The 17,287-nt window shown below is 38.5% G+C and overlaps 1 protein-coding gene across 1 annotated transcript in view; it reads right to left on the bottom strand.

Moving 5' to 3' along the window:
• Positions 1–17,287, bottom strand: part of STAG1 (STAG1 cohesin complex component) — a 314,569-nt gene that overhangs the window by 105,467 nt on the left and 191,815 nt on the right. Inside the window, 1 exon segment of the mRNA XM_027769480.1 lies at positions 5,881–5,998. Within this exon segment, the coding sequence (XP_027625281.1) occupies positions 5,881–5,998 (118 nt within the window).

Here is a 17,287-nt window from a genome sequence, read left to right as displayed (position 1 = left end):
TAGAGAGAGAGACAAAGAGAGAGAGAGAGAAAGAGAGAGAGAGAAAGAGAGAGGGAGGAAATGAAAGGAGGGAGGGAGAAAGAAAGAAAGAGAGAAAGCAAGCCACCAGATCCAGTACTCAAACTGTGGTTAGGCATGTGGGAGTCCAGCACCCTAACCACCACGCCACCTGCCGGCCCCGGTTTTAACATTTTAATTGTCTTAGGAAACACATTTAACAACTTTGGCTTCTCTATCTATATCACTATGATCTAATGCCGAATAATACAAAAAAGTGTCCCACACAATAAAAACTAATTTTATGTTTTTATGATTCCATAATTTCACAATTTTCTATACTTACTGAGGATAGTGGACCTATGAAGTTGTCCATATACATATAATTTTATTTGGCAAGAAAATAAGTTTTGTTTTATTTAGGAAGAAAATCTAGTCCTATGGAAAGTGAGGACAGAAGGAACCACTTATCTCAAAAACAGAAACATTCTTTAGTAAAATGCATATTAGTAAATCCATATTAGTGCTGAAATATAATACAATCTTACACAATGGCATCAATTTTGTTTTCAAATTTATCATTTGAAACCATTCATTTAGAAATGCCTTTTTTTTTTTTTTTTGGAGAGGGTTCGCTATAGGGCGCGTGCGCTTGCCAGACAGACAGAGACATAGAGACAGAAAGCGAGAAATCACCCCCCAGGGGGGATGGTCACGCCGCAATCCCTTCTCCTCCATTCTCCTCTCGGGATCTTGGGCACGCACGCACACGCGCCCAGCGTGAGATTTAAGCCACCGGGTCCGAGACGCGAACCGTGGTCGACTACGTGGGAGTCCAGCGACATAGCCATTACACTAACTGCTGGTTCCCTAGAAATGCTTTTTGAATGGGGAGGTAAAGAAAACTCGAAAGCAGTCAAAATTTAATTGAAATCCATTTTGGGACCCGACAGTAAAACCACATAGTAAAATTGAAAGCAACGTAAGCCTTAAGTCACATACAAGTGCCAAAGAGCAACTGTGATTTAAACAAATGGGTAGCTTTTTACAGTATGAATTACCAGATAACTACACTTTCTAACCCTTGGGAACCCTACTGGCACATCATCTTCATTTCCTCACTACAGGTTCTATTCTTATAACCTTGCACTCTGGCTTCTCTCTCTACCATCACAGGAAAGTAAAACGCTTTAAAGCCACCAATGACCTTATCATCTCTGCATAGTCCTTTTTCTCCTTTGCAGCATATGATGCTAACCATGAATCTCTTGAACACCCTCTTTACTAGGCTTATAAAAATTATCTTTTATCCTTTGTATAGCTAGTTAAGAGTGTTAGCTCTCTCTTGCCCTTTCTACTTTTGTCCACTATCTACAATCTTTAACTCAGTCATAGGTTCTTTCCTTCTTTTAAAAAGCAATCTTCTTTTATATTTTTATTGTCATTTCTTATATAGACTGCTGCATAAATTACATAATGAGTCTTCTGCCTCTCCCACTCCTTATTTATAAAATGCATTTTTCTTAGCATATAATTTGGATCACATTGCTCCAATTAAAATCCTCCATGGCACCTTATTATATTTAGAATAAACTAAATAAATTCACTTATAAACTAAAATGTTTTGCATCATCTGACCTCTGCTTTGATCTCATCTTGTACCACTGACTCAACTGTTCTCTAGTTATTCAGGTCCTAGAATGTATCATCCATGCGTCAGAGCTCTGCAGTTGCTCTTTTCTCTATCTACCTCTTTTTGACAATTACCAAGGCTTGTCCCTAATTCTGTTTAACTCATAGATGGCCTCTTTAAAAAGGTCTTCTGTCAGGAGACTTTCCATCAGGACTTTCCTAATTATGATCCCCTACAAACATTTATTAACTTCTTAAAATAAATTGGATTATTTCCTTGATTTTGATCTGTAAATTCCATATGGGCAGTGAGCTGATGTAATTTAATACCTTATCATTGGGAACTAGCAGGTGGCGTGGTGGTTGGTGCTGGATATTCCCACATGGCTGACCACGATTCAAGTCCTGGACCTGGTGGCTTGCTTTCTCACTTTGTCTCTCTCTCTCTGTCTCCCTCTAGTCAAATTAAAAAATAAATGAATGAATAAATAAAATAAAATAAAATAATTAAAAAAAAAAACCTTATTGTCAGCATTTGGCACATTTGGCAAACATAAAGTAAAGGGGCCAGCAGGTGGCGTGGTGGTTAACATCCTGGACTTCTACATGGTCAAATACAGTTCGAGTCCTAGACTCGGTGGCTTGAAATCATGCCGGACACATGTGCATGGTTGCCCTAAATCCCAAGAGAATGGAGGGGAAGAAATTGTGGCATGGCCATCTCCCTTAGGGAGTGATTTCTCACTTTCCCTCTCTCTGTCTCTCTCTGACAAACACACATGCCCTATGACAAAAACATAAAAAAAAAAAGTCAGTAAATATTTTTAATATTATAAATAAATAATTCTTGTTTTGAAGAGTTTCATTACTGGGAACCAGCAGTTAGTGTAATGGCTATGTTGCTAGACTCCCACGTAGTCGACCGCAGTTCATGTCCCGGACCCGGGGGCTTAAAACTCATGCTGGGCGCGTGTGCGTGCGTGCCCAAGATCCCGAGAGGAGAATGGAGGAGAAGGGATTGCGGCGTGACCATCCCCCCTGGGGGGTGATTTCTCGCTTTCTGTCTCTATGTCTCTCTCTGTCTGTCTGGCGAGAGCATGAGCCCTATAGTGAAAAACCTCTCCAAAAAAAAAAACGAGTTCCATTACTCATTACTGATTATTCCATCAACTGGATCATAGAATTTTACCACTAGAAATGATCGAAGAAGATTATCATCTAGTCAAAGGTCTCATTTTATAGTTGAAAAGGCTGACTCAGAGAAGTTAAATAACTTTATTATAGTTTATTACCTGGTGGCAAATCTGTTAGCAAGAACCTAGACCCTCATATTATACTAAAAATTTATTCAGCAGTCTGATTTCACTGTACAATGAACATACAGGCCCAAATTTTAGTCCTGTATCTCCAATTACTAGCCACACTTCTCTTAACAAAAATTCTATCACATACTACATATCAGAAAGTAACTTCATTTCTAATTAGTCTTAAAAAAACAACTTACTGGGGCCAGGAGGTGGTATAGTGGTTGAGGCACTGGACTCCCACATGACTAATCAAGTCCCAAACCTAGAGGCTTGAAACTCACACTGTGTGCGTTTCCCAAAATCCCCAGAGGAGAACAGAGGAGAAGTGATTGTGGCTTGGCCATATCCCCTAGGAGGTGATTTCTCACTTTCTCTCTCCATCTCTCCAGTAAGTTTATGTGCCCTACAGCAAAAAATCTGTGAAAAAAAAAAAAAAAAAAAAAGAAAAACAACAAGCAAAAAACACAACTTACCAACAGCATTTTGTTATCATAAAATATTATAAAACACTAACACAGAAAGTGACTTGGATGCCATGCCAGAGTTTATAGGTGGCAGAGCATGCAGATGAAGAAATACACAGAAAAAGTGAACTCATTACATAGATACAGTTCTAAATTTGTTATGCCTAATTTTCCAGGCCTTGTCTACCCAGATTTAATCATACCCTGAAACTTTAAAAAATGCTCCATCTCATTAGTCACTTTTCTAGCTAAAATCAGACCAACCAGATCCTAGACAAATCAAACCAATCTCTTGACAAGAATTCAAAGGTCAACTGAACTGAAACCATAATGAAACAGTATTACACAGTAATTTTAATAAGGCAAATCCATCCAGACCACAACTTAATAAGTCTTAGTAAATATTATTTATTGCCTCACATATATTTACATGCAAGTGAAAAAAATGATCAAAGCAGACCACCTTGGCTATTCATCCCTTATTTTTTTTTTTGAAGAATTATTTATTTAACTTTATTTATTCATTCATTTATGTTAGTTTGACCAGAGAGAGAGAAAGCAAGAAAACAAGCCACTGGATCCAGGACTTGAACTGTGTTGGCTATGTGGGAGTGTCCAGCCCTTTAGCCACCACCCCACCTGCCAGCCCCCTATCCCTTATTTTTATATCCTCTGTCTCCCTTCATCTTCAGCATAACCTTATAGAGCATGGAGTAATATAAAATAAGATGATTTGGAATCAGAAACAGTAAGTTCTAACACACTTTGGTAATTTTCGAATTTTATAACCATGACGAAAGGAAGGAAAATGGATAGTGTACCACTCTACAATAAAGCTGGGTCCTTTATTCAAGTGATGATTAAGTAACAGCAATTAGAAGATGACTTGATTTTCATCAATAAAATATTACCATACGTTAGAATGAGAATGTATGAAGTCAGTGTACTTAGCAGGAACATGTATAAAAGTAAAGAGAAAAAAATACAGATGTATGCTCAATATTCTATGATCACAAAAGCGAAGGAAACCAGAATACTGGTGAGATTTTAAACTAGTGCACAGAGCTCCAGGTAAATTAAGAAACAGAGTCATACTCTTACTTAATGCTATCATGGGAGAAAAAAAACCACATGAAGTAATAATAACAAAAGGTAGAGCTAACTACAGTATAGTAAGTTCGACCTTGAAAGAAGGTCTAGGAAAAGTTTGGGAGAGAATTGCAGCACAGATAAAGAATGAGGTTATGGAACCAGCAGTTAGCGTAATGGCTATGTCGCTGGACTCCCTCGTAGTCGACCGCGGTTCGTGTCCCGCACCCGGTGGCTTAAAACTCACGCCGGGTGCGTGTGCGTGCGTGCCCAAGATCCCGAGAGGAGAATGGAGGAAAAGGGATTGCGGTGTGACCATTCCCCCTGGGGGGTGATTTCTCGCTTTCTGTCTCTATGTCTCTCTCTGTCTGTCTGGCGAGCGCACGCGCCCTACAGTGAAAATCTCTCAAAAAAAAAAAAAAAAGAATGAGGTTATAAGGCAAATATTTTGAGTCAAGTTTAAAAGAGGCATTTGAAGTCAACTTGCTGGTATTTGGGTATAACACATACTTGCTGTTTCTGTCACTGAATTTTATGAAAGTCAGATAAATGATACCAACTGGCATCACAGCCTGGAAAGTACATTAGGAGATGTTTACTTTCCTGGTAACTTATTTATGTAGTCAACTGCAGGGGATGGTGCTCTTTCTGCTCTGTTTAGCCCTGTAGGACTGACATATAAGAGGGTAGGGGGAGTAGAAAAGGAAATGAAAAATATACTCTCTCATATAATACAACCACCATATAAAGTATAAAAGGAACATAATCTCTGTATTACAGAGAAAGGCAAACTAAAAAGTATGAAAATTAAGAACATAAGTAACAGGAAATACAATAAAAAAATCTGAATCTGTCTTTCTTCTGATTCTGAAGTCCATGTTCAATTCGCTATGAGCCTTATTTACAATAAATTTTTGACTGTTATACATTTATATAAAATTTTGTATTTAAGAGAGATTTTTGCGGTAGGGCGTGAGATCCTGCTGGAGAGACAGAGAGACAGAAGGTAAGAAGTCACCCCCACCTCCCTGGGAGGGATGATCACACCACAATCCCTTCTCCTCCATTCTCTTCTCGGGATTTTGGGCACACATATACATGTTCCCTGTGTGAGCTTCAAGCTACCGGGTCCGGGACTTGGACTGTAGTCCACTAGGTGGGAGTCCAGTGACATAACCGTTATACCATCTGCTGTTGCAATTTATATGAATTTTAAAAACTTATGTGGCATATATAAAGATTTTATACACTTGTTACAGGAAACAAACTATTCTCTTTGTAAAAGACACAGCATGCTTGCAAGTATTCATTTTTAAAAAGTGATCCGCATAGGAAAATAATTATCAATATAATCACAATAATGTGTAAATCAACTTGTCAAAATACTGTACCTTCTTCTCCTTGAACAGGTTCTTCTAGCAGTAACTCTGTCATACATTCCCAGTCTTTCAACAATTCTTGAGAGCTTTCCCATAAACTGTCAACCAGGTAGGCCGCATGTTCGTGTAACTAAAAATAACAAATCAAGAGTGATTTAAAAAAAAAATTAATAAGAAAACTACCCCATTGTGGAAAACAATATGGAGTTCCTCAAAAATTTTCAAATAGAGCTACCAGTAATCCCGTCCCTGGGCATTCACCCAAAAGACAAGAAATCACTCAACTGGAAAGACACTTCCACATCCATGTTTATGACAGCATTATTCATAACAGCTAAGACATGGAATCAACTTAAGTGTACAATAACTGATGCCTGGATAGAAGTGTGGCACATAGGGGCCAGCAAGTGGTGTGATGGTTGAGGGTGTTGGACTCCCACATAGTCGACCACGGTTGAAGTCCTGGACTGGACGCTTGCTTGCTTTCTCTCCCTCTCTCTCTGGTCAACTTAAAACAAGTAAGTAAGTAAACAAACAAATAAATTTAAATAAAATCTTTTTTTTTAAAAAAAAAGAAGTGTGGCACATATACACAGTGGAATACTACTCAGTCATAAAGAACAATCAGATCCTGTCATTTGATACAAAGTAGGTGAATCTAGAAGATGCAATGCTAGGTGAAATAAACTAGACTATGAAAGTCACATACTGAATGTCTTCACTTAATATATATATACACTAAAACCTGCACTTGATGGCAGAAATGTAAACATCTGAAGACACAGAAATAGAGAGGACAACTGTAGATATCAGAGACTGAATAGGGGGTGAGGGGTGGGCAGGATAGGAGGAGATCAGGGAAATAAAACACTTAACAGATGTAGGAATGTAGGTAGACAGTGCAATTGGGTTGTGGAACAGCATATCACCACTCATAAAAAAAAATAGCCACTGCCAATCTTATGTGTATTTCTAATGTGTTCTTTGTGGAAATGATGGATATGGCATCTTTGATTTGATTATCACGCACTGCATGCTGGCTTTGAAAATTTATATTGTGTCCCACAAAGTCATATGACAATTAAATAACTATAAACTAAAATAGAAAAAATTTAAAAAATAAGAAAAATAGTATTTAGAGCTTTTTTACAATTAAAATGTCATAGTCTCAATGAGTATTATGACCCATTTAGAGAAGAATACATATTCATATTCCACTATGAGGACATAGTATGTAGAACTGATTTTTTTTTTTGAAGAGGTTTTTGCTATAGGGCGCGTGTGCTAGCCAGACAGACAGAGACAGAGAGACAGAAAGCAAGAATCACCCTTCAGCGGGGATGGCCACACTGCAATCCCTTCTCCTCTCGGGATCTTGGACAGGCACGCACATGTGCCCGGCATGAGTTTTAAGCCACCGGGTCCGGGACGTGAACTGCGGTCAACTACATGAGAGTCCAGCGACATAGCCATTACGCTAACTGCTGGTCCCTAGAATCGATTTTTAAACATTTACAACGATAAGATTAAAAATCTTCTAATCCGGTGACATTATTTATAGATAAGAAAACTGTACTGCTAGCTAGCAGAATTCCTGAAATTATAAGCTAGATGAGTATGTCTTTTTTTTTTTTGGAGAGGTTTTTGCTATAGGGTGCGTGCACTCGCCAAACAGTCAGAGAGACAGAAAGCGAGAAATGAGCCCCTAGGGAGGATGGCCAAGTCACAATCCCTTCTCCTCCATTCTCTCGGGATCTTGGGCATGCACACACACATACCCAGTGTGAGTTTTAAGCCACCGGGTCCGGGACTTGAGCCGCAGTCGACTACATGGGAGTCCAGCGACATAGCCATTACGCTAACTGCTGGTACCTAGTATGTCTTTTACTACTTCAGATTGCCTCTTTTTATTTGCTTATTTACTTTTTGCTAGAGGGCATGTGTACTTACTAAAGACAAAGACAGAAGAAAGCATCTCCTTTGATGGACAGTCACATACTATCTCTTCTCCATCTCTTCCTCCTTTCAGGATTTTGGACACATGCTTGTTTTGTTTCTCAAACCACTGGGTTCAGGACTCAAATTGTATGGTTGGCCATGTGAGATCCAGCTGCCTTAACCACCGAGCACTTTCCCTCTCCCCCATCCCCTTGTCCCCAGATACATGTTACATGTGCTTGTACTTGTAAGAGAACTAATTTCTCATGGGTAGTGGCTCAAAAAGTATGAAAGTCACTTTTCTACACCTTTGAGTTATTTACTGTGATTTCAGAATATTGGGCACTTGAATTGGTTTTCTTCCTCAGTCTTACTATTTTTAGCTTCTGATGACTAGTATACTTCCTTCTTTGACCTTAATTCTGTACTTGTTTTCTATTGCATTACAGAATCTCACAATCTGGCTCCAGAAATGCCTCAAGAAAACCACATACTACACATAATCTACCTATGAATTCTGGCAAAACAAGGGTAGATGATACTGACTAGCATCTCTGCTTGAAAAGAACATGAGTAAAAGTTTGCAGCAAGGTATCTTCAAACTTCCCAAACTCACATTTCCTGGGGAAACACTTTTTAGACTATTAGTAGTATCACTCCAACATGGATAAGCACAAATGGTACATTAGTTGGTAACAAAGTTTTTTTTTTTTTTTTAATGTAGCCAAAAAAGCTTCCAAACTGTTGCTATTAAAATCTATTCAGAAATGAAAATTCATTAGTTTAACAAGTGCAGTTTCAATTAGGGAAGATATGTTAAAGTTGTGGCTTTGAAGTCTCAGCTATCTGAAGATAGATGTCAATGATGATTGCATGGCAAAGTGAATATACTTAAATGTTTAGGAATTGTATATAAGGACTTCAAAAGGTTCAGGGAAAAAGAAAATAAAGTATGAAGTATATTTTCATAGAAAATTATAACCATATTTTATTCATATTTAAGGCACTTTTTAATGAAGTTTTTGGAAACCTCTTGTATATTTGAAAAAGTAAATTTTTTTTAAGGTTTTTGTCATAGGTGCACACACTCACTGGAGAGACAAAGACAGAGAGAAGGAAAGTGAGAAATAATCCCTCCCAAGAGGGAATGGTCATGCCGTAATCCCTTATCCCTTCTCCTTCTGGTAATTTGGGCACACATGCACATGTGCTCAGTGTGATTTTCAAGCTGCTGGGTCTGGGACTCGAGCTGTGGTTGGCAACATGGGAGTCCAGTGCCTTAATCATCATGGCATTTGCTGGTTCCGAATAAGTAAACTTTTATGTATATGTTAAAACACACATGAACTCATGCTAAATCAATGTACTTTTTTCAAATAATTATTTATGCTTATTATTATTAATTTGATATAGGGCACGTGTGCACACCAGAGAGAGAGCAACCAAGAGAGAGAAAGTGAGAAAGCAAGCCACCAGACCTGTGGCCCCAATAACTTTTATGCCTGACTATGTATACATGTCTGTCTTTCTTTCTCCCTTTCTTTTTCTCCCTTCCTTCCTTTTTTTTTCCCCCCAAGAGATTTCTGCTATAGGGCATGTGTGTTTACCAGAGAGACAGAAAGCAAGAAATCACCCCCCAGGGAGAATGGCCACACCACAATCCCTTCTCCTCCATTCTCCTCTTGGGATCTTGGGCAAGCACGCACATGCACCTGGAATGAGTTTAGGCTGCTGGATCCAAGACTTGAACCGCAGTTGACTACGTGGGAGTCCAGCAACGTGATCATTACACCATCTGCTGGTCTCAGAAAACATGTATTTCTGTAGCAAAAGTATATAATGATTTACAATTATGTTACATATTTGGTAGAGTGTACCTGCTATAAATATAATATATCCCCTTTCTGTCCCACTTAATGCTTTTGATCTTCAATTCTGGTTTTACTTTTATAATATTGTTTCCTCTGCTTTTTTCTTCTTTCTTTCAGTTTTTAATATAAGGTGCATGCCCCTGCCAGAGATGGAGACAGGGAAAGTGAAAAATCACTCCCCAAAGAAGATGCCTACACTGCAATCCCTTTTCCTCCATTGTCCTCTTGGGATTTTGAGCATGCATGCTCATGCACTCAGCATGATTTTCAAGTCACCAGGTCTGGGACTTTGAACCATGGAGTTAGACATGTGAGATCCAGTGCCTTAACCACAACACCTGCTGACCCAGTCTGCTGTCTCTCTGTAAGCATCTGTTAGTTATATCCATTCTTATGTTTACTTTAAAGAATCATTTATATAATTTTATTTATTATTATTTCTAATTTGCTATAGGGCATATATACTCACCAGAGACACATACAGAGAAAGGGGAGGAAAGTTAAAAAGTAAGTTACCAGATCTGGGACTTGAACTACAGTCCCTCATGTGAGAGCCCAGCACCTTAACCACCATACAATCTGCTGGCCCCAGTTATATCCATTCTCCATACAGATTAAAAAAAGAACCCCCATGAGGAATGGCCAAAGCACATCCCTTTTCCTCCATTTCTCCCTCCTGCCAGGATTTTGGGCATCCACACACATGCTTTTTGATGTTTTTCAAGCTGTTGGGTCCAGGATTCAAACTGTGTTGTTGACCATGTGGGATCCAGCCTCCTTAAACATCACCCCACAGGCAGGCCCCAGAATTTTACTTATAAACATCTTGTGTTACTTTTATTAATATATTTATAAAAGCATATAGTTATTTTTCTTTTTCTTCTACAATTCCCAGATAACAATCTGTCTTTTAATAAATCATGGTAATCTATTCACATTTATTGGGATTACTAAAGTAATTAACTCCTACATTTTAAGTGTAATTTTTAGATCACTGTCTTATACTTCACCGCCAGACTTTCTAGGCTTAGTTCCGTTTTTTTTTTTTTTTTTTTTTTTTTTTAAGATTTTCCCACCACTATTTTTTTTATATCCCTTGTTTTCCTTTTGAACCCATTTTTCATTTGTCTGGAAAAATCTTCAAATAATCCTTTGCATACAGTTTATGGGTATAAACTTTCTGAATGCATATCTTTTCATTGGTTTCTCCCCTCCATTCTCTCTGTTGTCTTTACAGAGCTCTATTAGATATACAATAAAACTTCTTAAACTGTATCTTCCAGCTCTTACTTTCTTATTCATACATGTTGTTTCGTTCTTCTTTTAAATTACTTTCTGAAAGGGCTAGCAGGTGGTTAGGGCACTACACTCCCACATGGTTGAACACGTTTTGAGACCTGGACCTGGCAGTTTGCTTTCTCACCCCCCCTCCACCTCCCTGTCTTCTCTCTAGTGAGCACATGTGCCCTATAGCACATTAAAAACAAAAGGGACCAGCAGTTAGCGTAATGGCTATGTTGCTGGACTCCCACATAGTCGACCACGGTTCCAGTCCCGGACCCGGTGGCTTAAACTCATGCCGGGCGCGTGTGCGTGCGTGCCCATGCTACCTGCTAGCCCTGAAATCAAGGTTTTTTTTTTTTTTTTTAAATTACATTATTTAATTTGGACCATAAAAACACAGAGAGCAGGAGAGAAAAAATGAGAACTCTAGTTCACCATGTGGGAGTCCAGCCTTAACCTCCACACCATCTGCTGATCCCTCAAGTTTTTAATCTGTTTTCTTTATGTTAATCTGCCAGAGGGGGCATTCGCTCCTCAGAGAAAGATAGATTGAAGACGATGGGAAATGTTGGCTACATTCCCAATCCCTTCTCTATCTCTCCCTCTTTTTGGGATTTTGGGCATACATTCATCTGGGCATCACATGCACCTCATATGTTTTTCAAGTTGACCAGTTCTCTTAATCACGAAGCTGGTCAAGGTTTTAATTTCTATGAACTCTTCCTCTTTCATAGTAACCTCTTCTTATATTTGGGGGTATTAATGAAATCTTTTTACCAATATATTGGGGTTTGGGTTTCTTTTTTATGTTACTGTTTTTTTTTTTTTTTCCTTTCAGTTGCTAGTTTATATGTTAAATGAGCCTAGACTCAAAAATATTGTTCACCAGATATGCTAATTACTCTGATTTGATCATTACACAATCTATACTATCAAATTGTATGTCATAAACATAAAAATTATGAAGTATCAATAATATTTTAAAAACTTGTCAGTAAGAATCCCTTGCTGACTGCAAGGTTCTGGTTCCCTTGGTTGTGCAGGAAACTATTAAGAAGGGATCTATTACTAAGCAGGCTTTCTCTCTATTATGCAAGTATACAATTTTATCTTTTGAATACAAAAACCTCCTGTCCCTGGGAACCAGCAGTTAGCGTAATGGCTATGTCGCTGGACTCCCACGTGGTCGATCGCGGTTCGTGTCCCGGACCCGGTGGCTTAAAACTCACGCCGGGCACGTGTGCGTGCGTGCCCAAGATCCTGAGAGGAGAATGGAGGAGAAGGGATTGCGGCGTGACCATCCCCCCTGGGGGGTGATTTCTCACTTTCTGTCTCTATGTCTCTCTCTGTCTGTCTGGCGAGTGCATGCGCCCTACAGTGAAAATCTCTCAAAAAAAAAAAAAAAAAAAAACACTCCTGTCCCTATGGTGACCATAAATTATCTTGGGCATTCACTACTTCTCTTCTCAGACTCACTATCTACCTCCCGAATGCATGAACTAGCATTTTCAAAGTAATGAACATGCTCAGCTAAAGGGCAGCCACTTAATTACTATGCAGACGTTACTTCTTTACTAGCCTATGCTGCATTCATCTTTGATGCACTTTAGAGCTCTACCAGAATATCTTGGTTTTAAGAAAAAAATTCTGTTTTTGCCTCATGGAACTATGGGTTACATAATGCTAACAGAATTTGTAGTTGGTCTTGTCTTTTATAGTTTCCACAAATACTTTACAGCTTCCACAAATTCCTCACTGTTCTGGTAAACTGGTAACAGCTTTTTAATCTTCACTAATAATTTAGCTTGAGGGTTTCAGTGAAGAAACTGATGGTATAATCAAAGCAATAAGCAGTATAATTCTATTAGCATCAGCATTCTTAAGGATGACTTTTTTTCATACCTTGAACAAAGGCATATTAAAATTTAGCTCTAGCATGTTGTCACTGTTTCTATCAGAAATGCTGTGTTTGTGGTAACCAGTATTAATGCAGATTGGGTTGTCGGAAAAGTCATGATGTATTTTTCTATGCAAAAATGGATCATGCCTTTTCTGATGACTCAGTATTTTTCTGATTATAAAGTGGTAGACAGTGGAACACATCCTGTTAATGCAAATGACCAGTTGTTTCAAGCTCAAAGTGTATACCAGATGGGCATTAACCCATGTCTTATCAAGTTTCAAATTTGCCAATATTAGAAACAATTAGAACATGTTCAGCCAAAGATGGGCTTGATATGTTTGATCATCTGTCCTAAGGTATCAGTTATAGCCACAGAACTTTCTAGTTTCAAATCTCTACTATAATAACAGGCTTATCCATGTTAACATGGTCAATAAGGGCAAAAGGTTATAGTCATCTTTCAGACTTTACACCAAGAATCTTCTGTTAGTATTGGAAAATGAAGCCATAAAGAGCAAGAGGAAGAGGAAGGCCTTGAGGCAGTTTCCATTTTGTTTTTTAGTTTCGCTATTTTCTGTTGTAATTAAGAGAACAAGAGACAGAGAGAAAGAGGAGGGAGAAAGTATCCCCAAATAGGGGATACTTAGTTATGCTGCAACCCCTTCTCCACCCTTCTGAGATCTAAGGCATGTACACACGTGTACCTGGTATGTTTTTTAAGTAGTGCAGGTTGGATTCAAACTGTGGTCAGCCATGTGGGATCAAGCTCCCTTAATTACTAGCTTAAGTGATAGCCCAAGTCTTGAAACATTTCCAATGGCTACTAAAAAAATAAAATCCATGACCGGGCCAGCTAAATGGCCTAGAGGGCCAGCTCCATGGCCTGGATCCACATTGGTGACCCTGAAGTTTGAGTCCTGGCCTTGGTAGCTTGAGAAACATGTTGGGTGCCTGTATTTGCCCCAAATCCTGACAGGATAGAGAAATACAGGAGAAGAGATTACAGTCTGACCATTTCCCATGGGGAGATACTCTCTCCCTTTCCTGTTCTCTCTGGCGACTGCATGCACCCTCTGGCAAAATTAAAACAAAAAACTACAGCAAAACAAAATCTCTGTGATTGAAAAAAAATCCAGAACCTTAAAAATAAAAGAAAAAATAAATTTTCTAAAAACATAGTTTATGTCATAATTTCACAAAAAGTGTGAATATCAAGGACCAGCAGGTGGCATAATGGTTTGTTGCTGAACTCCCGAAAGGCCAACTGTGGTCTAAATCTCAGACCCTGAGGCTTGAAATTCACACTGGGCACATTGTGTGCCCTAAGTCCTGAGGGGAGAATGGAGGAGAAGGGCTTGCTGGATGGCCATCCCTCCTGGGGGGGGTGATTTTTTGCCGTCTTTTTATTTCTCCAGTGAGTGCGCATGCCCTACAGCAAAGATCTCCCTTTAAAAAAAAAGTGTGAAAGTCAGGTACCTATAGGCATACTTTGTACTCTTCAGGAACTAGATAAACAAAGAGGTCAAATCTTTAACAGGTAAAAGTCACTGTATGACACAATGGATGGATAATTAAAATTATACTAAAATTACAAATTACTAAAATTTTATACTAAAATTATAAATTACACATAACATACAAATAAAAATTATATATAAAATTATATTTATATGAAGGTGGATTTACTCTGCTAGATCTAACTATAATATACTTACAGGCGTTCCTCTAAGCTTATATTATAAAACAAGCTAATCAAACTTCCTTGGCGACATAATGCTTTCTGTCTCTCTCTGTCTTTCTGGCGAGTGTACGCACCCTATAGCAAAAACCTCTCAAAAAAAATTTCTTTTGGGAACCAGCAGTTAGCGTAATGGCTATGTCGCTGGACTCCCACGTAGTTGACCGCGGTTCGTGTCCTGGACCCGGTGGCTTAAAACTCACGCCGGGCGTGTGTGCGTGCGTGCCCAAGATCCCGAGAGGAGAATGGAGGAGAAGGGATTGCGGCGTGACCATCCCCCCTGGGGGGTGATTTCTCGCTTTCTGTCTCTATGTCTCTGTCTGTCTGGCGAGCGCACGCGCCCTACAGTGAAAAATCTTTCCAAAAAAAAAAAAATTTCTTTTTTTCTAGGTTTACTGTGATTCATCTTTAATTAGGTTCAATGTTACTTCTAATATTTTATCTTAAGTTTTTTCTACCTGCTAAACTGTCAGGTAATTATGTACTAAAGGAGTTCACTGTGTAAAGGACTCTTATCATGCTTCCTTTCATGACAAATCACAATGCAAATAAATCATCCTATATTGTTAAGTCTACAATTTCAAACACTCCTATACTGGACCTTAGCTTCTGCTGAAATAGAGCTGGTCATTGGTGGATCTTAAAGAACACCAAAGAATAAACAAGCAAAAAACTTAAGCTATCATTCATGCCCCAAGAATGACCTCTCTTTGGTGATATCTAAGCTACATCAATAATGTGGCTGTTACTTTTCTTTCTTAAACGACTGTCACAATAGCCTCATCATTCCATATGCCTATAAGGAAAGAAACTATATTTCAGATAGTCCAGAAATGTCCTGGGTTATTCTTAGTGTTTTGGAATAGCTTATTGCTAAGCAGTAAGTTACCATAGAACTTATTTTCATATAACTTGTTGTTTCAGAATACCTATCAATAGCAACTCTGTCCCTCTGAAAAGCAACACAGTTTGTACAAAAATATTCTATGATCACATTATCTATAGGGAAAACTACAGTCCTCACATTCAAGTACCATTTATCCTATTATTTCGTGAGCATCTAAAATACCAGGTACTTTGTCATCTGAAATCAGTGACTGCCATAGTTAGGATAGCTTAAAAATGTCACTTTTGGTTCTAGGAGAAAATTATCTAATTTAGGCAGAACTCTTAATTTCCATTATTTCACCTATATTGCAAACCTCTTTCGATTCAGTATCTTATAACTCTATTTCTTAAAAAATCATTTTAACTTTATTTATTTTAATTTGATCAGAGAGGGACCTGGAGAGAGAGAGAGAGAGAGAGAAAGGGAAAGGGAGAAAGCAAGCCATCAGGTTCAGGATTCAAACCAGGGCCGGCCATGTGTGAGTCCAGCATCCCCAAGCACCATGCCTTTTGCCGGCCCCTTATAATTCTATTTTTAAAATGTTACTATTTCATATCTCAGTAAAACAATGAAAGAAAAACGATCATCAGTTTAGTTAACCCCAGTTTAGTGAGCTGTAACTCATCTACAGACAGACTAACTGTACTTTATGATTTCTAAAGTTTCTTTCAATTCAACATTTCACAAGTATATTGCTAAAATTTTACTACATAACGTGTGTTAAGGTAGAGTAAAAGGAATTCAGTGTAGGTCACAACTGAAATCCCATGGTCCTATAAAAATGTGGCTTCAAGGGAACCAGCAGTTAGTGTAATGGCTATGTCACTGGACTCCCACATAGTCGACCGCGGTTCACGTCCTGGACCCGGTGGCTTAAAACTCATGCCGGGCGTGTGTGCGTGCGTGCCCAAGATCCCGAGAGGAGAATGGAGGAGAAGGGATTGCGGCGTGACCATCCCCCCTGGGGGGTGATTTCTCGCTTTCTGTCTCTATGTCTCTCTCGTCTGTCTGGGGAGCGCATGCACCCTATAGCGAAAATCTCTCTAAAAAAGAAAATGTGGCTTCAATAAGCTTTCAGCTCTGGGTGGACATTAGTGAAAAGGCTAAGAAAAGAGATTTGCATAAAGAACATTTCTTGTGAAACACAGGAGAACCTACTGACCAATATAATGACCATGAATCAATTAGAAATCTTTAAATACAATTTATAGTTGCTTTTGCACCTGATAAAAATGCCACACAGCAGATGGTGTAGTGGTTAAAGGCACTGGACCTCCCACAAGACTGACCGCAGTTTGAGACCTGGACCTGGTAGCTTGCTTTCTCACTTTCCCTCTCTCTGTCTCTCTCTAATCACACTGAAAAATAATAGTAATAAATAAAGGTAAATAATTCTTAAAAAAAAAAAAAAAAAAGAATGTCACACAGGAGAACAGTCTCTTAATGCTATTTTAACACTTTAGCAAACAGCAGCAACCACACAAGTACAGTAATACTATTTGAAAATAGAGCAATAATAAACATGACAATTACTGCTTTGAACAGAAACTAAAACTACCTAAAACTAGGTACTTATAACTTTTAATATACCAAATAGAAAAGCCTTTGAGCTTTCAGAGATCTAAAACATTATGCTTTAACTAATAATCAAACACAGTAAACCAAGATCATCAGTCCCTAAAAATGTCAGCAGTTTATAACATGTGCTTATCTCATCCCTATTCATCTCTGAAACTGCTGCTGCTGTTAAAGCGATCTTTTTTTTTTTTTTTTCTTTTTTTTTGGTTGTTCTTTTT

Source organism: Tupaia chinensis, unplaced genomic scaffold, assembly GCF_000334495.1.
Source record: "Tupaia chinensis unplaced genomic scaffold, TupChi_1.0 Scaffold149831_1, whole genome shotgun sequence".
Taxonomy (NCBI): Eukaryota; Metazoa; Chordata; class Mammalia; order Scandentia; family Tupaiidae; genus Tupaia; species Tupaia belangeri.
Note: the sequence above shows the minus strand (reverse complement) of the source record. Positions and strands in the feature narration are given on the sequence as shown.